Source organism: Arvicola amphibius, chromosome 6 (genome assembly GCF_903992535.2).
Source record: "Arvicola amphibius chromosome 6, mArvAmp1.2, whole genome shotgun sequence".
NCBI classification, from domain to species: Eukaryota; Metazoa; Chordata; class Mammalia; order Rodentia; family Cricetidae; genus Arvicola; species Arvicola amphibius.
This window is the reverse complement of record NC_052052.2, coordinates 129,730,359-129,754,819: the sequence shown is the minus strand read 5'-3', so window position 1 is coordinate 129,754,819 and position 24,461 is coordinate 129,730,359. Positions and strand designations below refer to the sequence as shown.

General features: G+C 41.0%; 1 protein-coding gene across 2 annotated transcripts in view; it reads right to left on the bottom strand.

Annotated features, from left to right (window-relative positions):
- Window positions 1-3,341: 3,341 nt before the first annotated feature.
- LOC119817416 (type-1A angiotensin II receptor) overlaps window positions 3,342-24,461 on the bottom strand; it is a 54,039-nt gene continuing 32,919 nt past the window's right edge. The window contains exons 1-2 of one of the 2 annotated variants that reach the window (XM_038334635.2): window positions 11,503-11,609; window positions 3,342-6,504 (exon numbers count right to left, since the gene is read on the bottom strand). In XM_038334635.2, coding sequence (XP_038190563.1) covers window positions 5,379-6,458 — 1,080 coding nt within the window. In that variant the 5' untranslated portion in view covers window positions 6,459-6,504; window positions 11,503-11,609 and the 3' untranslated portion in view covers window positions 3,342-5,378. Of the gene's footprint in view, window positions 6,505-11,502; window positions 11,610-24,461 lie in introns of those variants that run through there. The other variant, XM_038334634.2, reaches the window with a different exon arrangement.

Here is a 24,461-nt window from a genome sequence, read left to right as displayed (position 1 = left end):
TAGAAAAATAAGTAAAGAGAACAAAGACGCGAGTAAAAATAATAAACACAGCAAACACAGGACAGTAGGAGGGAGTTCCAGTGAATACTGAAATCCCCTGCATTTATTTTTCCATACAGTTTTATAACCCCAATACAATAGGGGGACGAAGACAAAAGACTATTTTAACATGATACAAAGGACGACTAGAACAGTTACTTGCTTCAACACTTTGAGATATCAAGTCATTAATATTCTGTTGTTTAGGCAGTGAACCCACCCCAGACGAAGCATCCCGAAGACAACCACCCCCAAGGTCAATCCTCCTATTTCAAAAGAAGGAACAGAAGTATGCTTGAATATCCTGACCTTTGGTCAGGGTGTAGTGGATCTAACTGTATGTGCCATCTTAATATCAAAGAGACCAAGTAACCATACCCTAGTTCAGAATGTATAGCCACACTTTGATACAACTTTCAACAAGCTAAAACTCTCTGACCGTCTGACAAGGTGGAAATGGGCCCACAGTTTTGGGCCTCCACAGGTGGGAATCAGACATAGAATTAAGGACTCTGCTGTGACCTTAGCTCTCATCATCTCTGTTAACATTACTCTCATGAATGGGAAACATTGTCCAAAGTTGCATCTCACAAATACAAACATTTCTCTGTTTTCCTAATGTACGATCTATCCCATTTGACAATTTGTAAATTATTTTAAAGATTAAAAACTTATCAACAAGTAAGTCACACAAAGCAAATGAGACTTAATAAGTGATATCATTTCCAGAGCTCTTCAGTTCCTTCAAATTTGTAGATCAAAGCATTAAAGTATGATTTTGAAATAAACACAGCTAGTCCTAGATACATACCTGTATTTTGAGCAAGACTCAGACTTCTACAAGAAACTGATGAAGAGCCAGGTTTGAACTGCTGTTCTTCTTCAACAGATACTTTCATAACTGTCACATCTCATCCGAGCATTTGTCAGGAAGAAGTCAATGAGGAAAATATGCCACACGTGTGGAAACTTTAGTTCAGCTGCCTTGCTTAGGCTTAACTTCTGCAGGGTCCATCATCTACCATAATTAATATTATTTAAGTAGAAATACTGTATATGGGTATATCAACTTCTGTTAATATATTCACGCCATTCGAAACTATCTAGCATGTCATATTTATTCTATGAACATGGATGTTTCACTAAATAATGTATATGGCTTCTTTGGGTGCATGCTCAGGCTGCAGAAGGATAAGCCTCAGTGGGTTTTGCTCTACCTTATCTTTATGTAACTGTTAATGAACCATGTCAAACCTACACCCATTTTTGTGGCCTAGAAATGGAGTTAGGTAGGAATATTGCTTGTTCTAAAAATGTCCATTCAAATAGGACAGGGCACTACAGGTAATCCCACAGAATTCTATTGTACAAATATACCAAAGTGGACACAATTATAGATACCGATTTTGCAATCATGAAAGAAACAGAGGCCTTATGCCTGCTACCCAAACACTCTACCACTAGGCTAGAGCACTCATTAGCAAGCACGTATTGGACCTGACTCAGTAAGAAATTTAAATTTTGAAAATCCAACCCTCTGATCTTTGGCTGGAATATCCTGCCACTCTTACCATTTCCTTATTCCCTTTGTACTTATTCTCTAATCTCCTTGGTGCCGTCTGCATTCAAGGGATGTTTTCCTATTATACAACATAACCTAAATTATGTAAAATCTGTACAACTGTGTCATGGCCATACCATTGCTTATAGCTTGTGTCTCTCCCTGACATTTTGGCTTCCTCTTCCTCCTGTTGGTCTAGGCCTAAATCTAATACAACTTCAGGGTCCCGGACATCTGTGTGTGGTCCTCCTCTGCGGTCTGTCCCATGATCTGAAGCTGTATATACCTGTCTCCAGCCTCTAGCCCATCCTGTCTTTCTCCCGGTTTACTTTGTTCTCCACTTTTAAGGATCTTATCTGTCATACACATATCTGGAATTCCCTGGGCTTGTTTTCTTTTACTTCTATTTTGACCTACTTGATTCTGCTTTCTCTTCTCTTAATTCTCGGGTGGGTGTGGACTATTAGGGAAAATGCAGTGATGCATAAAGTTATGAAACTGAAAATACATTGCACGAAACTCTGAGCTTTACCATGGCTTGTCAATCCAGCTACCTCTTACTTGCCTACCTTACAAACTATGGAAAGGCCTATTATGTAATATAAGCTGGGAGTTACACCACTCTCTAGCCCCAACACAGACTAGGTAAACATAAAACATTTACTGAATTGATGAACAAATGAATGTTCAACTGAAAAACAGATTTGCTCATGGAGGAATAAGACAGTATATGTAGTTCCTCCATTTCATGGGGAATCTGGAATCTTTTTTTTTTTTTAATTTCACAACAGTTTATTTAAGGTTTTTGTGAATAAGATAATGTCCCCATGCATACATCTATAGTTTGACTTTCTCCTTTTCAGTTTGGATGCCATTCATTTCTTTCTTTTGCCTGAATGTTCTGGTAAGAACTTCCTATGCTATGCATTTGACAGTTTTGATATTTTTTGGGGGGGGGGGGTTTCTCATGGTTTTTTTTTTTATATTTAAAAATTTCCATCTCCTTCCCTCCTCCTCCCCCCTCCCTCCGCTCCTCCTCCCCCTTCCCTCCCCTGATGGAATCTTTATCTTTGGATTTTGCACATTTAAAAGATATTCCAAAAGCAAGTAGTGCACTTACTTTAAATATGTTCATGAAAAAATTAAATCATAGTATCTCATTTGAGATGAAGTAGAATTTAATGTTTGGGGGGAAATCTATTGCTACGATATGGTGTGGGAGGTCCTTCTGTCTATGTGTTGCTTTTATTGGTTAATGAATAAAGAACTGCTTTGAGCCTATGGCAAGGGCAAAACACCATGACCAAGACAATTTAAAGAAGAAATATTTTATTTGGGGGCTTACAGGATGAGTCCATAACCACCTTGGTGAGGAACATGGTGGCAGGCAGGCGGGCAGGCAGGCATGTTTCTTGAGCAGCAGCTGAGAGCTCACATCCTCATCCACAAATTGGAAACAGAGAGAGTGACTTGAAATGGCTCCAGTCTTCTGAAACTCAAAGCCCACACCGTGATACATTTGTTTCAGCAAGGCCACATCTCTTAATCCCTCCACTCCTCCACCCCCTCCACCCGACCCCCTGCCCAGACAGCCACCAGCTGGGGACCTAGTATTCAAATACCTGAGACATATAGGGGATATCTCATTGGAACTACCACGCAATCCTTTTGAAAACAAACGAAAATTGAAATAAGTGGCCAGCAATATATTAATGAAATTTAAAATAAGACAAGAAAAAAATTAATATGAAGCACATGTAACCACATTTATTTCCAAGAATATGACTGAGATGATTTGATGTTGGAGGTTCTGCCCTATCCACCAATGTCTCTGAACAACCTCCTTGCCCATAACATCTCTCAACTATTCTAATTATTATATTACAAGCAACTATTCTAAATCTTACCCAATCCTTTGCACATTTTACTGGACCGGAATGGACACCCCGGCATGCCTGGGGTAGGAACAATGAATGTTTCCAGAGTAAAGAATGAGCTAGCTGCACCATTGGAACATTCTGGCCTAGTTAGTTCCCTGCCCTTGTATAAAGTACCTGGATTCTTACAGCAAGTAAACTCCTTTACGCTGAGGCTGTCATGAGCTACAGCCAAACATAGCTGGTGGCAGACAAATTGTGTTATGTTTTCTGGAAAATATTTAGCCACATACACTGGAACATGAAAAATGTTTATAAATGTATTCTTGGTTCTACTACTTCTTGGAGTGAAAGGGGTTCATCGGATTCATATACTTGAATGATCAACACAGTGCAAGTTTTGATACCAACAAATCTTTTAGAAGAATGGTAAATGTTCCAATTTGGTGATTTCCTAATTATATAAGGTATGTTTATTTTATAACAGTATTAAAATGTTTGAGCAAGTATATTTAATGGGATACTAGCTAGTATGCAATGTCACTGAGGGACAAACCTGTATATAGAATTGCTTACACATTATGACTCCAACATCACAATTTACATATGTATGTATATATGATGAGTACAAAAATAGTATGTGACCTAAAATACTGAAATGAACATGTTTTTGTATTGAAGAACTAAATATGACTAGTATCTTGTGCTTTTTAAAGTTTCTAAATTTCCTGCAATACCACGCAGATAACTAGAGGTATTCGATTATTTAAAATCTTATGAGTAAAACAATGTATTAATTTAATGTTATAAACAATGAAAATATTTTTGTTTTTGTATGAAAAATTTCAAAAAATTCAAAATGGTGAATCTGTCCCATGTTGTTCAGCAGAAAAATCTATCTCCTTCCTGGTCTTTCCTGGGCTGGAAAACCTATATCTAACCATATTAAACCATCAAGCAGACCAAACTAAGTAAAAACACATTTGTACTTACATCCATGTCATTGTAAAAATAGATGAGCTTCTATTTTAAATAATGATTAGATACATTACAATAAAATTACTTTATTTTGAGGTAAACATTAACATTGCCAGATTTTCACCAAATGACAGTTTAGAGCTGTAGTTGTACATATATGTAGAGAATATATACTTTTCAGAGAGCAAGGCAGATTTTATGATATATAGTCTATTCACCACTGACTGTATACAATTCTTAAATGTGAAATAAAGCTGATGAACCTAGGAAGTCACAGTTATTACAAGCAGTCTGACTTTGATGTGTGACTTTGGTAACACTGCTACATAAATACACCACTAGCTGGCATTGGCTAGGGGCGGTGGACATTAGTAAGACACTGACTGAATTTTACAAAGGGATCCTGAAACTTGATAACTACAGCTTAGCAAATCTTTGCCTAATACGTGTAGTAACAGGGACAAGTAGACTGCCATTACTAATGACTAAAGGGATCAAAAAAGGTTCCTTGCCCTCTGGAAATTGAGCAGAACAAACAATCTTGACCTCCTGCCTCTTGTTGCTTGTCTAAACATTTAACAAACTCTACATACCTTCATGTGGAAATCAAAAGGAACAAAGCAAGAGGGGACTGGGGAGATTGCATTTCTGCCAGCAAATGTTTTCCAAACCCACAGATCCATCCAGCTACTGATTCTTCCTTTGGGCATCCATCACCTATTAATGCAAGATGCGGCAAGGAGCGGCTTTGCTTGGTTTCTTGTCAAAGTTTTCTTTCAGAGTTTTTAGAAAACATCTACAGTCCGCTGAATGCATGTTCTGCTTAGATCCGAGGCAGGGGTGAATGTTCCTTTGGTAGTGTGCCATCTAGCCGGATGCTGCCCTGGCTTCTGTCACTACTTCACCAGCGGACTCTGGGCCTGTCACTCCACCTCGAAACAAGACGCAGGCTTTTTGGCTGATGAGCTCATGTTATCCGAAGGGCGATAGGAAAGCGTGCTCATTTTTGTCGACAGGCTTGAGTGGGTCTTCGCTTTCGGGGGAATGTATTTTAGAAGCTGGAGGAAATATTTCTTAAATTTTTTCCCCAGGAAGCCGTAAAACAGAGGGTTCAGGCAGTTGTTGAAATACGCTATGCAGATGGTGACAGGCATGGCAGTGTCCACGATGTCAGAGATTTCACAGTTGCGGATGACACCCAGCTGGATCAGGACATCCAGAAAAGTGAATATTTGGTGGGGAACCCAGGAGAAGAAAAAGAAAAGCACAATCGCCATAATTATCCTAAAGATGTCGTCATTTCTTGGCTTGTTCTTCTGAATGTCATACGCCTTCTTTAGGGCTTTCCAGATTAGAGTGTAGCTGGTGAGAATGATCAGAAAAGGGAACAGGAAGCCCAGAATGTTCTTGGTCAGGCCCAGCCCTATGGGGAGGGTTGAGTTCTGAGATTCATAGTGGAAAGCGCAGACTGTGATGTTGGTGTTCTCGATGAAATACACATTCCGGTGGATAATAGCTGGCAAACTGGCCAAGCCAGCCAGCATCCAGATGATGATGCAGGTGACTTTGGCCACCAGCATGGTGCGGCGGAGGCGAGACTTCATCGGGTGGACAATGGCCAGGTAGCGGTCGATGCTGAGACAGGTGAGCAGGAACACACTGGCGTAGAGGTTGAAACTGACACTGGCTGATGCGATCTTACACAGGTGATTGCCAAAGGGCCAGCGGTACTCCATAGCGGTATAGACAGCCCACAGTGGCAAAGTCAGCAAAAAGCATAAGTCGGCCAGGGCGAGATTCAGAAGGAAAACGCTGGCCACGGTCTTCAGCTTCATGTAAAAGTAAATGACAATCACCACCAAGCTGTTTCCAAGTATTCCCACCACAAAGATGATGCTGTAGAGAGTTGGAATCATGACAAATATGTAATTGTGCCTGCCAGCCTTGGGGCAGTCATCTTGGATTCTCTTAATACCATCCTCAGTAGAAGAGTTGAGGATCATTTTGCTTTTCTGGGTCGATTAGTCTCAGACACTATTCAAAATGCACCTGGAGGAAACAAAATTCCAAAGAGGATTAAAAAGTTAAAAGGTTAAGTTTCAGTTGTAAATGAGCAATTTTCATTCTCAACTACAAATCTAGTAATGAAACTTCACTCTTTGGCAAAGAGATTGGATCGTATTTTCTGAAGAAATGTCATAAATTGATAGTCTATGATATCCCCCTTAATTTCTAGAGCATATGCTTAGGCAGTGTTAAGTGGCCAATTAGACAGAAAGCTTGACGGTCATAGAATGAGGGACCCCTTCTTCATAACCATAATCATAATTGACCCTTTGATTATTATGACGGATTGTCAACTTGACAGAATTGACTCACTGAACAACAAACCTTTGGGTGTGTTAAAGGTGCCACCCCACCTTTTGGTCTGGGCACTGTTCCATCAATTGGTGTCCTGGATAAAAGAGAGAGCTTGTCGAACACCAGCATCCACTGACTGTGGATCCAGTGTAAATAGTTTCCTCGTGCTCCTCATGATAGCATCCTATGCTCTAACTACAAGCCAAAACATCCCCTTCCTTCCTTAAGTGACTTGTCAGGTCTTCTGTCAAAGCAGCAAGTCTGGTAACTAATTCAGATCCTACCTCCTTGAAACATGCTAATGTTAAAATACCTCTCCTGATGTTTGTAACAGCTTATGGGAAGGAGGAAGGTGGGACGCAGGCTCACCTGAGGTCTATTGAGAAAACTCTATTATAGACTCCTGAGAAAGCATGGCTATGGTAGACTTGTAATTTTTTGTTTATTTGTTTGTTTTTCGGAACAGGGTTTCTCTGTAGCTTTGGAGCCAGTCATGGAACTCTCTGTAGACCAGGCTGTCCTTGAACTTAAAAAGATCTGCCTGCCTCTGCTGGGATTAAAGGCATGAGTCACCACTGCCCGGCTGTGTTTTTTTCCCTTAGGTCCTATATAATATATTATTTCTTTTGTCAAAAGACGAGGAGCTGAGTCACACACCCTAGATAGACACATGACTTTAGAAACCGTCCAAAAGACTGTTGTCTCCTATAGACCAAGGTCATCTAAATGGGGGCTACAACATAGCTCAGTCGCTAAAAAGTATTTCCCTGGCAAACAAGATACCTTGAGTGTGGATCCTCAAAACCCCTGTACAAAGTTGGGTGCAATAAGATGCACATTGATTCCCAGTAATGACAAGCTGGGAGGTAAAGACATGTGGGTCCCTGGGCCAGCTAGTCTGGTCTAGGTAGCAAAATTCCAAGACAGTAGGAGATCCTACTGTCTCAAGAGGTGGATAGAGAGTAAGGACCAATGCTCCAGATTGTCCTCCGACATTCACATATGCACTCTGCAGGCATGTACCGCCTCTCTCTCTCTCTCTCTCTCTCTCTCTCTCTCTCTCTCTCTCTCTCTCTCTCTCACACACACACACACACACACACACACACACGTTAATCAAAATGGACCAATTTGTTACCTAGATAGGAAACCACCCCTCAAAAAAACTGTATGTCCCTGAAACTTCAAGAATCATAACCTTACTGTCCGGTTTTGTGTGTCAACTTGACGCAAGCTACAGTCATCAGAGAGGAAGGAGCCTCAGTTGAGGAAATGCCTCCATGAGATCCAGCTGTAGGCGTTTTGTCAATTAGTAATTAAAGGGAGAAGATTCAGCCTATGGTGGGCGGGGCTATCTCTGGGCTCCTGGTTCTGGGTTCTATAAGAGATCAGGTTGAGCAAGCCAGGGGAAGCAAGCCAGTAAGCAGTTTTCCTCTATCTGTATCAGCTCCGGCCTCCAGGTTCCTGCCCTGTTTGAGTTCCTGTCCTGACTTCCTTCAGTGCTGTGGAAGTGTAAGCTGAATAAGCCCTTTCCTCCCCAGCGTGCTTTATGGTCATGGTGTTTCATCGCAGCAATAGAAACCCTAACTAAGACAATAACATCCATACTTGGAAAGCGTGTAAAGATGGCAGAGACAACTATCTCATTGAAATATGCACTTATACATTCAGAAGCCCCTCTTAGATGTAGTCACTAGGACCCTCGCTTTCTGAGTTCCAAGTCGTAACATTTCCTCTTTTCTTTTTTTTCTCCCTTTTCAGATACTGTCCAGCGTCCCTAGGCTGTTTGCCCTGACACTCTATGTTCCTTCTCTGTGAAGTTCCCCCAGAGTTTGGGGCTGTTCCTAGATCTCCATACCTGAACCTGTCTGCTTCTTTGTCTCTACCTTTAAAATTCTTGACTTTCTTTCCTAGCTAGGTCCTTCCTCCTGGAAATTTCCATGATCTCTAGCTTGTCTGCCCAGTTTTTTCTCAGACTTTAATGAAACTCTCCCCATTTCCTTCTGAATTCATTTTCAGTTTCTCTTATATATGTGTTGTGGGGTATTTGTTTTCACTGACACCCCAAACTGACAATAAAGTGCACCTTGAATCAGAGGGCAGAGTCAGCAATTCGCTGACCAGAATTAGCCAAAGAGACTTTGGAGGACCAAGATAGGGGGCACAGGAAGGTATAAGGAGGGGCTTGAGAGATTCTTGGTCTTTTAGATCTGACAAATGTAGGGAGTTAAGATCAACTGATCGTTCCTTCACCACTATTTGGGTCTATCCAGTTTTCACCCCAATATCTGACTTCAAAGATTTTATTAATAATAGAACAATAAGTAAATAAGTAAAGGCTTCATCTGGCATCCAACCCATGGCAGCTCCTGAGGCAGCTTTTAAATCCGCCACTTCACTGAGCCACCTCAGCACTCCCAGGACCAATACTCCCTGACCACAGCCACAGCTGCCGCCACTGGCTCTGTCTTTCAGTCCCTCACTCCAACCCTCACCCCTTGTCCTCCGTCCAGGTTGTGTATGAACAGCTGCAGGTACCTGAGGCCCAGCCTGTGCCCCACAGTGGTTAGCCTTGCTGTTTGAACACCACACAGGAGCCGCCCTCCTCACTGGCCCACCCTGAGTAGCCCTGCGTGTCTCAGGTCTCAGAGATGAGATGAGTGGAGTTAGTCCATCTGGGTCCTTCCTGCCGCTGCTCCCCACCCCACCACACACAGCTGAGCACGGCTGCTGCAGCTGGCTGCCCCACACAGTTCTACCATGGCTGCTGCAGAAAATCTGAAAAGTTCATAGATTTAATGAGGCACCTGCTAATTGTTAAGGGGAATTAGGTTTTGCTAAAAAAAAAAAAAAAATCTTTCCCACCCTAAGAATGGGGAATATTATGGTGCAGGAAGCTAAAACTCTGAATGGTTCCACAACAGATGGTTTGAAAATGAGAACAAAAACGAAGGAATAACCCACTTAGCTGGGATTGACATAATGTTGATTATAATTATTATTAGTTTGGTAACTCATATTTTATCCTTTAAAAGGTGGTTTGATTTTGGTGCCAAACATGAAAAATTGATTGATAAGATACAAGCCTTAGAAAGGCCTACCAATGAAATGAAGAAAAGTCTTCACACACCGACAGAGGAATTTAGATCATAACCTACTACACCATGGTATGATAAAAATGAAGAGGAGTGGCCCAAGGTTATTAGGAAACCAACATTAGCTTACCAAGTTGCCATACAACAACATTCACCAGATGATAGGCAGCCCCAAGGTTATGTGTTAAATGCTTGGGACATGTTTGAAGAATCAGAAAAGAGGAGTGAGCCATTTACTAAAACTATACAAGGTCCAAAAGAAACCTTCATTGATTTTTTTTTGCAAAGATTGACTTCAGCTATAAGTAGAATAATATAAGATCCATAAATTAGACAAATATTAATTTAATCTCTGGTTTTGAAAATGCTAATTCCGGCCGGGCGGTGGTGGTGCACGCCTTTAATCCCAGCACTCGGGAGGCAGAGGCAGGCGGATCTCTGTGAGTTCGAGACCAGCCTGGTCTACAAGAGCTAGCTCCAGGACAGGCTCTAAAGCTGCAGAGAGACCCTGTCTCGAAAAAAACCAAAAAAAAAAAAATGCTAATTCCGAATACAAAAGAGTGATTAAAATTTTCAAGGCAATATCAGCACCTAGATAGATAATGGATCTGATATACAGCTGATAGTGAATCTCACCCTCATGATGATACTTAGATAGGAGAAGCGATTTCTAAAAGTATTAAGAAAAATCAAAAGGTCAGATATTTTCCTTGTGGTAAATAAGGTCACCTGAAAAGGGATTGTAGACAAGGCATTCCTAGAAACAATGTTTTTTTTTTCTAGAGATAATCCAAACAGAAAATCCCAGCTTTCTGGAATATGGAGAAGGTATGGCAAAGGCATAATGAATGATCTACATCTAATGAATGTAGATCAACAAGCGACAGTCAAGGTAACCCTTTGCCATCAGCATGCACCCTGTGAGGCCTCTTGCAGGCCCCATTATCAAATTAGGTTCAGCATTCCTAGCAGCATTGAGGAAACACATCCACTGAGCAATTAAAATACTTAATGTCTGTTGTTAAAAACCATACTGCTCTGGATAACAGAACAGCTTCAGTCGATAAAAGAAATTTTTAAGGAGAGATCATACAACAAGTATTTTGGCAAATTTCTATAAATGATCAAAAGACCAAAGCTTAAAAATCTGAATAAATGGCATTGCAGTTGAAGGTTTGGTTGATACAGTGTGGATGTAATAATTTCACCATAAGGCACCCAGATTAGCCTTTTCAGGAGCTAAATATTCAGCTTCTAGGGATTGGAACTTTATCTCAGATAAAACCAACTACGAGGTGGTTCGAGTGTATGAGGCCAGAAGGCCAGATAGGAAAGTTAAATCCATATGTAACCAACAGAGCAATGAATTTATGGGGGCATGATTTGTTACAGCAATGGACAACATAGATTAACCTTCCTTCAATCTCAGAAACAAAGTATAAAATAAAGAATGCTTCCAAGAGAAATATTAAAAAGTATTAATTATCAAGAACAGTCTCCAATCATTTAGGTTGTACATAAGTAAGGCACAACAGCTGTTGAATTTTCAAAGGACCAACAGTCCTACCTTTAAAATGATTAACTGACAAACCTGTCTGGGTGGAACAATGGCCTTCGACATGGAAAACTGCAGGTACAGGAGCAGCTAAATGCTCAACATATTGAAGAATCGACCAGTCTTTGGAATTCTGCTATATTTGTCATTAAAAGGAAATCTGGGAAAATGGAGAATGGTACAAGCTATTAATAAAGTTATCCAGCCAATGGGTTTTATAGCCTGGGATTCCCTTGCCTTCTTTTACCTAAAGGGTGGTCTACTACAGTGATTGACTAAAAGACTGCTTTTTTTTTTTTTACTATAACTTTACAAGAACAGGACAGAGAAAAATTTGCCTTCATAGTGCCTACTTATAATAATTACCAGTCAATTAAAAGATAGCATTGGAAGATTCTCCCACAAAGAATGTTAAACAGCCCTACTTCATGTCAGTATTTTGTACAACAGCCATTGGAAATAATTTGTAAACAGTTTCCTAAATCTATAATTTACCGCTACATGGATGAGATCTTACTAGCTTATTCAGATGCAGATTCCTTAGAAAAAAACTGTTTGAAGTAGTAAAGAAAATTTTTCCCTGTTGGAAAGTACAAATTGCTCCTGAAAGGTACAAAGAGGAGATTCTATTAATTACCTAGGATATAAGATAGGTTTACAAATATTCAACTACAAAAAAGTACACAAATCAGGAGAGATCAATTACAAACTCTTACTGAATTTCAAAACTTGCTGGAATATATTAACTAGCTGTGGCCCACAACTAGATTGACCACTCAAAAGCTAAGTATTTTATTTCAAACCTTACAAGGTGATAAAGACTTATATAGTCCAAGAAAATTATCAGTTGAGGCTGAGAGAGAATTGGAGTTGGTAGACAAGGAATTACATGATGCACATGTGGATCACTTGGATAAGGATCCACTTATTGCAGATGATTCAGAATTAACTCTGTTACTTATTCAATTTTAACAAATAAGCAGAAATAGAAATCATCCCTCATCTATCACACATATCAGATTCCATATGGATCTACGAAGCCCTCTAACACAAGGTGATGATGAAATTGATCAGCTATTGGTAGCAAATGTGTTAGAAACCTCAGAATTTCATAAGAAACACCATGTTAATAGCAAAGGCTTGAAAAAAGATTTTTTTATCACTTCGCACCAAGCCAAGGAAACTATAAGGAAATTAAGGAAATGTCCTACTTGTTCTTTATATGACAAAACTCCATTCCCTGCAGAAAGTAACCCAAAGGGTTCTCAAAGAAATTTAATTTGGCAAATAGATTTGTCTGATTTTTATGGAGTCTGGAAAACTGAAGTATCAGCACCATACCATAAATACATATCAGGATTTCAATGGGCAACTTCTTTAAGTTCTGAAAAGGTTGATTTTGTAATTATACATTTATTAGAAGTCATGGTCATTATGGGAATACCTGTACAAATTAAGACTGACAGTGCTCCAGCATAAGTCTCTAGTAAAATGCAACAGTTTTCTTCATATTACAACATAAAGCATATTACAGGTATACCACATAATCCTATAGGACAAAGTGTTATTGAAAGGCCTAATCTCATTTTTAAAATATGCTTAATAAACACAAAGGAGTAATAAAGCCCCCAGAGACATATCACATAATGCTTTATTAACTTTAAATTTTTTAAATGCTAATGAGAAAGAAGCAACAGCTGTGGATACACATTGGGTAGTAGGGAAAAAAAACTAATGAATTAAATCAGCTTATATATTTTAAAGATGTGTTCACCTCAGAATGGAAACCAGGATATGTATTACGTAGGGAAGAGGTTTTGTTTTCTTTCCACAGGAGACAAAAAGCTGTGGATGCCTTCAAGACTGATGAAGATTAGATTCAAACAGGCGATATCTCTTCATTGGAGAGGTGACAGTTCATCAAAAAAAAAAAAAAACAAAAAACAAAACAACAAAAAAAACATGGCTATTCATTCTGAACTAACTTATAAGACTAAATGTTTTTTCTTTGATCAAATATAACCTTCCAAAAACAGGGAGGGAGACCTCCCCAAAGTTAGGGTCGGGGCAAGTTTTTGCTTTTGTTTGTTTGTTTTTTGGTTGTTGTTGTTTTTTTTTTATTTCTAGCAGAATGAAAGAATCCAAATAAGGAATCTGAAGACCACTGGATAAATGAGACATCAGAAGGAGGAGGAGGAGGAGGAGGAGGAGGAGGAGGAGGAAGAGGAGGAGAGAGAGAGAGAGAGAGAGAGAGAGAGAGAGAGAGAGAGAGAGAATCATTCAGAGAAAATGTCTAATGAAAAAGAGTAAATTGGACTAATTGTACAGTATATTTCCAATAGGATAAAATTTTAATCTTCCCAAATGTTTTGGTTTCTGCTATTCTCTACAGACATATAGGGCAGGGCTGGAGAGATGGCTCAGAGGTTAAGAGCATTGCCTGCTCTTCCAAAGGTCCTGAGTTCAATTCCCAGCAACCACATGGTGGCTCACAACCATCTGTAAAGGGGTCTGCTGCCCTCTTCTGGCCTGCAGGCATACAGACATATAGGGCAAATGATCTTTTTCTAGTTCCAATTCAATTAAAAATTAAAGCTGGCTTTGCAGCTAGAGTGTGGCTCTCTCATCTAAACTCAAGCATGTTTTTTTTTTTTTTTAAGAAAAATCTAAAATCTCTGTCTCATTTTAAGAGTCATCTGGTATGGGACAGAAGAAAAAAAATCTCAATTTAGGGACTATTCTATTGCTACTATCTGATAATCCTTTGGTTTTATTTTGACTCTTTAAAACTTTCCTTAAGGTATAAATATTATCTCAAAATACATAAGATTATTATATATATTTAAATTTTCTGATTTAATGTTAATGGTCATACAGAGTACTAACTAATTCTAGAAATAGGCTTTATCTAACTTCCTGTATGTGATTTTGGGATTAAGTCTGAGGCAGGTAATTAGGAGCTAAGTTTATGTCCCTAGATGTACTTAACAAGTTGTAGTCCTTTAACCTCTAGGAAATCTGCTGCATATGATATTTAAATTTTTTTCTGCAGTGAACCATGACCATTTCTAACAGCAACCTTTGAAGTCTCCAAAAGGACATTGGGCCCCATAATAATGAATCCACGTGGATTGTGGTAACACCACTAAGCTGACAAACACCACCTAAAGATCAGCTTTGGACTACAAGCTGCTTAGAACAACTTCAATACGGTTAGCTAAGATGGTCCAGTCTCATAGACTACTCCAGCCAGGAATTCAGATAAGTCCTGCAACAACTAGCTCTCTCAGGACTTGATCATTATCTCAGTTTTCTCAGGGTTTCCTAAAGATGCCTTCACCACCAGGAAATAAGAAGTAATTTTAAGAACACAACACCCACATTATCAAAAGGTGAGGTAGCTTTTGGTTGCTCAGTCAGTTATGGATGTTTATCATCATTTAGGGCGGTTATTTGCACATTGTTAGTGGTCATGGTCAGAGAGGAAACTAAGCAAAGGAAATCGGAATCAGTGAGTTAGTTCTGCAAATAAAAAAGGGAGATACAGAAATGATAGAAAAAGGGTAGATTATTGAATCTACTTTTAAACTGAAAAGAAGCAACTACTAGTCTCAAATATTTTTTAAATTGGTAAAGATTTTTGTATATTTATACAAATTTAAGGTTGTTTTTCTTAGAACATACTGTATATATGTGTCTCCTGTTTAAGGTATTTTTGTATATTGATACAAATTTAAGGTTACTTTGCTATACTGTATATATGTTTCTATTATTTAAGATATTGTACCTATGCTGCTTATTTATGAATATAATGTAAAGTTCTTGTCTTTGAAAGTTATTATTACAAACTATTTAAGACATGCAAGTTAGACCAGGTGGTGGTGGTACACGCCTTTAATCCCAGCACTTGGGAGGCAAAGGCAAACAGATCTCTGTGAGTAAGAAGCCAGCCAGGTCTAAAGTCAGTTCTAGGAAATCCTGTCTTGAAAAACAAAACAAAAATAAAATAGAAAGAAAGAAGAGAAATGAAGATTAATATTTAGTCGTCTAAAGCAATCAAATTTCTTTTTCTTTCTTTTTTTTAAAGATTTATTTATTTATTATACATATAGTGTTCTGGAATGGAGGGCACTAGATCTCACTACAGATGGTTGTGAGCCACCATGTGGTTGCTGGGAATTGAACTCAGGACCTCTGGAAGGGCAGCCTGTGCTCTTAACCTATGAGCCATCTCTCCAGCACCAAACAATCAAATTTCTAGCCATGTTAGGTGTGTTTTTAAAGACGTATTTTATAGAGATTGCCTTCAAACACTTTAGAAACCTACAGAATATGGCATCTAAGATGTTTTAATAACGTAAGGGTTTTCACGACAGTGAGACATGTCCGCTCCTTGGAAGCACCAATCTATTTCCTAAAAGAATGATGGGCAACTGTAATGCAATGCCCGCTCTGCACGCTATGGTATGGTTGGCGAGTAGGGCAAGGGGCTGGAGATTGAAACACACACAAAGACACATCTAATACCAAGAACACCTTCTTTATTGTGTTCTAGGGCAGCTTATATAGTGCCTTCCCTTGACTAATGGTCACGCCCTAACTCTTCGCTGCAAGCCCCCCAGAAACCACTCCCCTGCCATCAGGAACTCCTGAGGGTCTCCTGCTCAGAGCAGCTGCAAAACAAGTTGTTTGCTTAGAGCAGCTGAAAGCATAGGAGAACAAGTTGTTTACTCTGGCAGGCAGGGAGGTCACAGGAAATTTACTGTCTGGGGGTGCACAGTCCTCAACAGGTATCAAAGAACCTCCATGTGCAGTTTGCTTTCGTTAAGACTAAGTTAACCACTGCGCAAAACAGTGCTCTTGCCTAGACCGTTGGCAGTATGCTGTCCAATTTAAACAAGCAAGAAACAAAAGAAAGTGACTACTGAACTTTGCCAAGATAAGGTAAAACAGTCCTCCAAAAATTCCTGCTTCACAGAAAAGTATATCAGATATTCTAAGCCTGTAGGCCAAAGATGGATCCCCCATTGTTGCAGAGGAAACTTGGGTGACTGTCTAGGCAGTCAGATGTCTCTGTCATTTCTATAGTTTTGCAAGTTATTTGCTCTGCACTTCCTGGTAGCTCAGGTAATACTATATTCTTTTCGGGTCTACTATAGATTTGAAGACTAGATAGTTACCATTACAGCTTTGCTTGTTACCAAATTCAGAAAAGAAACTCACAAAAGAGATGTAAAGTGTATAAGGTTGAGAGACATTAAAAATGTAAGTTGTTTGTTCTAAGAAAATGTTTTAAGGTTTAAAAAGATATTTCTAGGTTGGTAATACAAATTATGATAGAAAGTGAATTAGGTAAAAAATTTTGGGCTCACCAAGATAAAACAGATAATAAAGTATTTTATCCAAAGTTGCCAAATACAAATGGACTGGACATTCTGAATGTAATTGATAATTGTTCTTATTGTATTTAGTTTTACTTTGCTAAAGTAAAAACTTTTCCTTTTTATTTATTGAATACCTGATAACTGTTCTTAGTGTATAGCATTTTTACTATGTTAAAGCTAAACCTTTTGCTTTTATTTAGACAGAAAGGGGGAAATATTGTGGGATGTTTGTTTACACTGACACTCCAAGACTGGCAACAAAGTTTGCCTTGAATCAGAGGGCGGAGTCAGTGATTGGCTGATTAGCCACAGGGGTTTTGGAGGGCACAGATAGGAGGGCACAGGAAGATATAGGGAGGGACATAGAGAGATGTGCAGTCTTTTTGATCTGCTGATCACTGACCATTCTTTGGATCTATCAGGTTTTTACCCCAATATCTGACTCCCAAGTTTTTATTACTAATAGAACAATATAAGTAAATGTTTCATCTATGAAAATAGAACCCACAGAAAAGACTATGTATGTGTCCCCCAGTTACAGTGGGAAGAAGTAGTAGTGTGGTTCTATGTGAGTGTGTCAGCAGCTAAAGGCACTCAATTGAAAGCACAAACTCAATTTTAGAAAATACTGTACTAAGTTAAAAAAAATGACAATTACTCAGAGTAGTTTGAAAGTTGTTCCCAATGCAGTCTGATTAATTAATCTTTAACCTCACAGGAATGTCACATCTGTATCTTATTCATTAAACAATGTATTTAACTTTACAATCTTGGCAATAAAAACTATTAGTATCCTCCCTTCGTAATAATCAAAATAGCTGCCTTTGGGTTATTATATCAGTAGACTTAAGATGAGGTAGAGGGAATGCTCAATATGGCCAGGAGATAAGGTAAAAGTAGGGCAGAGAATAAGATTTGGGAGGCTTGGCACAAAAGCTCCAAAATTAGCATTCAAGAACAATCTATGGGCAAAGAGTAAGAGTGAACACACCCATCCCTTCAGCTACTAGATCTGGCTGGAGCTGCTGGAGGGGGCAGAAGCTCTCCAGAGACATCTTAGAGCAGGGGTTCTCCGCCTTTTTAATGGTGCAACCCTTTAACGCAGTTCTTCATGTTGTGGTGATCCCCAACTATAAAATTATTTTTAGTTCATTGCTAGTTCATAACTGCTTTACTACTGTTATAGATATCTGCATTCATACTGCAATGTAAATATCTGTGTTTTCCAACGATCTTAGACCACCCCTGTGAAAGGATCATTCCATCCTCTAAAGGGGGCACAACCCACAGGTTGAGAACCAGTGCACCAGAGTGTCTGAAGGGTATCTGTGACTTATTACAATAGTAAAATGCATATCCCTGATGGAGACCAAGCTAAGCAGACTGTTTTGAAGTTGTGCGTAGAGCTACATGTTCTGGGGGAATGGGAGCAAAAACCCAAGCTATGCCCATGAGCCAAAATGCTCATGAAATCTAACATAGCAGGCCCTGTCTTCTATACAGTATGGGCACTGAGTTTCTAAACTCTTTCCCTGAAGCTGCTTATTTGTTCCTTTGGAAATACAACCTCCCAATAGTGTCTCTCACTTAGTTTACTACTATTCATATCCAGTCAGGGACATACAAACTTGAACCCATGCAGAAGTGGCATTCACATCCCAGGGTCCCCCAAGGTCACTGGGGACAGTGTTCTTTCCATGGCTCTTCACCATATACAGGGTAGAACTGTTTATTCCTTAACTTGCAACTGTCTGGGTGTTTATTTCCCCTAGGTCATTCAGGGCTTACCTGTAAACTGACCATCTGTGCACTAAAGGTGTCAAATGCAGAAAGTAGGCATGATTTACCAACAAGACATGTCATCACAGAGTGCGGGAGCTAGAAGTGATTCTTGGGATTTTCAGGAATAAGCAGGTGCTTGAGAAGGAATTCTGTAAAGATTCCCGCAAATATTCCCTGCTAGGTTTTACATACTCAAACTGTTCACTTATATGATTCTGAAAACATATACTTTTTCCTTGGGAGCACATCAAAAAAAATTGTGGGGGAGAGAAGGGGGAGGGAGGGAGAACATGAATATAAGGCAGGAAAAATTCCTACTGCACCGTGGCTTTTTCCTCGATGCATGAAACAGACGTCTCATAATCGCCTTAGCACAGAGAGAACCTTGGCCCCGGTAACCATGGCAATGAACCAAGCAGGACAATCCAGTGATGCAGTGATGGCTAAGACTACATCACAGCAATGGTGTTAGTACTCCACGGTAGAAAAAGGGAAGGATCCCAGGACCCTAACCTGGTACTGCAGCCACTGCTTTCTCCTGCCTGACACACTGCGAGAGGTTGTGCAAGGTCCCTGAATATAGCAGAAGTGGCAGTTAATGAGGCTTCGTGATGTGTCTTCCATGACATGTTCACGCAGGTAGCAATGATGCAGCTGTTTTGGGGTCACCGCTGGTGCTCCTGTCAGTAACCTGTCACCCATACTCCTGTAGGTAAGCGCAGTAAGATCGCCAGTTCACCATATTGAACTTGATCTGTTATTAATGTCTGATAAGCATGAGTAGATAGATATCTGTTCCCCTTTCTCCAGGAAAAATCAAAGGCAGATTTCTAAGCCACCCCTTTGCCTTCCTCAGTAGGTAGAGTGACTGTTCCTATCTGACCTATCTGAGGGGTTAGTTTTCATTCTCGTTGTTAACAGTTACTACCTTGATTAGAACCCTGTGGAGGCCAGTTAGGGAAAGTGATTCCTCTTTCCTGGTAGAGGTCTTGCATTCCAAGCTATCTCAAAACAAAAAATTAGGCAGGCCCTGAGGCAGGTCAGCCACCTGGTTAAATCAATAAAGCAGGACCCCCTTCCCCTGGGAATGCAGCTCCACCTCCCTTCTCCCCCCCCCCCCCCCCCCCCCCCGCCCACCGCAGCTCCACCAGAAACCATAGACACAGGAGGAACTTTTATCCCTTTAATGAGACGATGTGTTTTCTTCCCAGAATTCCTGACCCTTGGGGCCCCAGGAGAGTCCTGGGGTTCTGTTAGGTCTGCCTATCTCTCTGAGCCCTGATTCCCTCTGAGAGACAGAACTTTGCTTTTTCCTGCTCTTCTGTCTTTCTTGTGGGTGCTAGCCAGAACCCGCGTAAACTCTACCTAGTGCTCTGGACTTCCTTACTTTTCTCTGGCGCCCCTTCCTCGCGCTTTTACTACAGAGCTACTGCCACGTGGCTGTCCTCCACACTCATTCAAATAGCATGCCCTATCCTCCTTCCTTGGCTCCCAGAGGAACTGGCCTACCTAGAGGGAATGAACACCTTCCAAAGAGATGTTGTATGCTTCCCTCTTTGGCTATCAGACTATTGCAAAAATGAAGTTGAAGAAAAGACAGTTTCCTTCAGGAATCTCCCTATTGTAAGAGGAAATAGCTGAAGCCCTGAAGGCAGCCTGTGTCCTAGAGAAAGATGGCTGGTCAGGACCCTCACAAGAGAGACCAGGAGCTGAGACACTGGTGGCCATGGAGCCACGCCTTGACAAAAACATATCTTTTTTTCCTATTAAATTCTCCCCTCTAGTCAGGACTGTGAAGAAGGGTTCTAGAAGGGTCACTGGATCTCCTTGCCCCTGTGGCCAGATTGAATGAATCTCCTTTTCTGGTTGACTTTTAATTTGGCTTCTTAAATTGATTTACTGAGGATAAATGGCTGAACTTGGATTGCTGGGTCACAGGCTGTGACCCCTAAATCCAGTAAAGACTTGTGAGAAACGCGAGCTCTTTGTTTTGTTTCTCCTATTAAAGATGGCTAGCTCACCAAGGGCTCGTATTCTCTATCCACCTCTCCAGTCTTGAGAAACTTTTGTGTATTTGTCTGTTTGCCCAAGCCCTGGATGCCAGGCATTCCTGAGACTTGACTCTATCCCACCCTTCCCCTTTACCCCAATTCTGAGTTATCCAATTGTGTCAATTTATTAGGTCAGGCTCCCACCAAGGGGGTGACACAGAGTCACCACCCAGTGATAGGATAAACACTAAGTGATCTTCGCCCCACCTCTGTGTGCTGGATCCCTTGGTTTGGGTGGTTAAGAACATTTTCAGAAGTCGTTCGCCTTGCCAAGTTGCTTTCGCTTCGTTCCTGCATCTCTTTGTCCGATCCAAAGGGCTATAGGAATGGAATTCTGTTCCGACAGAAGCCCTCCTGTGAATCTCAACTCTCTAAAATTCACCCTGTGTCATCTGGGGATTCCATTCTCCCAATCCACAGAACAGGAACCCAAAAGTCACTGGCTCAGGGCGGCATTTGGTGGCCATCAAATGTCCAGGACACTAGCTTCCAAGAAAGACTCCTTTGTCCTAAAAGACGCCCCAGCTCTCCCATTTCACCTCCCTGTCCCTTTCACCCAGCTTGTATGCTCTACACCCTTTCCCTTCACTGCGGAGTCATTAGTATCCACACACAAACACTGTCTGCTCCACGTGCCGCATTCTGTGACGCAGTCCCAACTTCTCTAGTAGCTTTGGAACTTTGGATATAGATCTTGACACTTAAATCATCTTGACATATTTGTTTTCCCCACTGGTCTGCCAGCTGCTTGAGGAGAGTCCTGTTCTGAATCATCTTGTTTACTACTGTAAGCCCTGCAGTATTCCAGGGGGCAGATGATAAATGTCTCCTAAAAGACGGAGTGCCTTATCAGGGAACACAGAGTCCCCTCTCAAGGTCCTTATTCTCATATTTAAAAACAGACTCAGAAGAAACCTAAAGGGCAGTTTTAGTAGGATGCGAGCAAAAACAAGAACACTGACAAGTTAGGGATCTTGGAAGCTTCTGGAACAGGGAACCTGGAAAGACGATGGTAGAAAGTCATTTGTTGAGTTGGAGTCAAAGAAGCAGGCGGGATCAGCAAGGAAATCTGGGAGAGCATCCTGGGGTGGAGGCATCAGAGAAAGAGAATACAGAACAGAACAGCCAGGCAAGCATCTTAGGATTGTGACCAGTGCCTGAAATGGGAGCCAGAAAGAGGAAAATGGAAAGCCTAGGAGTTCAGGGTTAGACCTCGGGGAGTGGGTGGGTTTAGCAGGGGGAGTCTGCACTCACAATGGAGGCCCTTCTGCGCTGCAGACCTCATTACTGGGGGACGTTCTCCATTCATCTCCAGTCGATTTGGTCTTCTGCTTGCTTCTTGTGCCTTGATAGGCACCTCCCTCTTTAGATTAGGGCAGTTTTCTTCTATGATTTTGTTGACAATCCTTTCTGTGTCTTTGTCCCTGGTTTTCTCGCCTTTCTCCATTCCTATTATTCTAGATTTGATCTCTTCATAGTGTCCCAGATGTCCTGGATGTTTCTTTGACTAAGGTATCCATTTCTTCTACCTTGTCTTCAGTGCCTGGAATTCTCCTTTGTCGTGTGCTCTGTTGGGGAGGCTTACCTATGAGGCTGCTGTTTGACTTTCTAGATTTTTCATTTCCAGTTTTACCTCCATTTGGGTGTCTTTGGAGGGTCTATTTTTACGTTCAAGTCTTGAACTGTTTCTTTTTCCCTTTTGCTTGATTGTTTTTGTTCTCATAGATTTTATTAAGAGAATTATTAATGTCTGTTTTAATATCATCGTACATTTTTATAGTTGGTATTTTGAAGTCCTTTAGCCTCAGCTATAACACATTTCTTGGGACCTATTGCAGTGGGGTTGCTAGGTCCTGCTGGAGACATGATAGCCTTGGGTATTAATGATTCTGGTTTTAAGGTTGCTGTTTAGGCATGTAGGGTTGGGATAATTGTGGTGATTTGGGGTTCTGCTATCTGGTCTTGTCTTTATTGGGTGGGGTTTGGTTCCTTGGTTTCTGTTGCCATTTATGGATCTTCAGAAAGTGTGGCTATGGGGGAGTGCTTCTGAGTCCCTGCCAGGTATGGCCATTGGAAGTCCCAAGTAAATGGTGTTTCAAGGTACCCCTGGCTGACACAAAGGAATGGGGGTGGTTTAGGAGGGGGACTGGGAGGGTTCACAGGAAGTAGGAAACCTGGGCCTATACAAGGTTGGCAGAGTCTCTTGGAACACGGATAGAGAGGGAGGACAGGTCCCTGAATGTGGTCGGCTGCAGGGCTCAGGATGCCGCTGGGGAATTTACAATGGAGGAGAGGAAGGGAAGTGATGATCACCTAATGTTTCTAGACCAGTGTGGCCTCTGAGTTTCCAGCGAGACAGTGTTTTAGCTATGGGCGGCTGACACAGAGGAGCCAGAATGGGTTAGAAGGGGGTGCTGAGAGGGTCCAGAGCTCAGTGTAGTCTGAGATTTGGTGGGGACAATTGCAGTCTGTGGATCATCCCTGCATCTGAGGACGAAGTCTGAGGAGACAGTCTGAGGACAAAATAGCCCCTGCTGTCTGAGCACTGGTAGAGGCTGGTAAAAGGTCTGCTTTTCTGATATTCAGCATTAACCCTTATATCTGACTCTGGGTTTTTATTATTAAGAGCAACTAGAATTCGTGTCACAGGTAAAGGATGCCACCAGGCACTGGCAGCTGGCACAGGGGAATGAGAATGGGCTGGAAGGGGATACTGAGAGGGTCCACAGGAAGCAGAAAAGCTGGGTCAGCCATTTGGTTGGGCAGAGTCCCCAGAGTCCCCAGGGAGTGGAATACTAGAACAGACAGGTTTTTGAGGGATGTGTTCCTGCCCAGATAATTAGGCCCATTTTGTTTGTTCATGAGAGGGGTGATATTGTGTCTTTGTTCAGTCTTTGGGACAGCTTAGAAAGGCTTGCCTTCCTGCCCAGAGATACAACTTGAATCCATTCTTGAGACCAAGCTACACTGTGTATTATTAAAAATTTAAAAAAAAAAAACTTTAAAAACTAAATCTATGGAATAATTATGCTTACTATGAGGAAATAGCTTTCACCTCATGGGCTTCCATGAACCCACTGCCTCCGCTTTCCTGCTGTTAATCAGCCATTTGAAATCTTCAGGACAGGCAGCTATGCTGCCGCCTCCCCGTATGGCATTTCAGATTCTAAGAACGGTCAGTTGTGATGCTGTTCCCATCCTCTAAACCAGTGTATTACAGAGAGAAGGAAAGCAGGCCCCACAGCATTGTAAAGATGTCCATCCTACTTCATGGCTTGGTGATGTCTTCCCAGCTACCTAATGGGTGGATAGTGAGTGAGGGTGGCTGAGTCTAAGGCACACACACCGATCTCTGTCAGGCTTGTGGAATCAGTTCTCCCTGCTCTTCACTCACAGAAAACACCAGAGGCAAACCCAACTTTTGGACAAGAAATCAAAGCAGGCAGAAAACCTCTAGAAATGGGCTTAGAGGACAATGGGGAGTTAAAAGGATTAACATGTACAACCTAGAGCTCAGCTTTGGGGGAGGTCTATTGCTTTTTTTTCTTTTTTTTTGTCTCAGAAGGACTTCCTAAGTTTTATTGACTTTTCCACTAATCTTATTATACCTTTTGAACTTATGCCTGCATAGCAGTATAATTTCTAGATAATTCTTTATGAAAGTTAATTACTGCATACGATTGTTTCGGCTAGCAGTCATTCATATCTTAACAAGGACTAATCAGTTTACCTCTCTGCTCTGCTTCTTGCATGGTGCTGCAGCATAATCCTAGCTGCA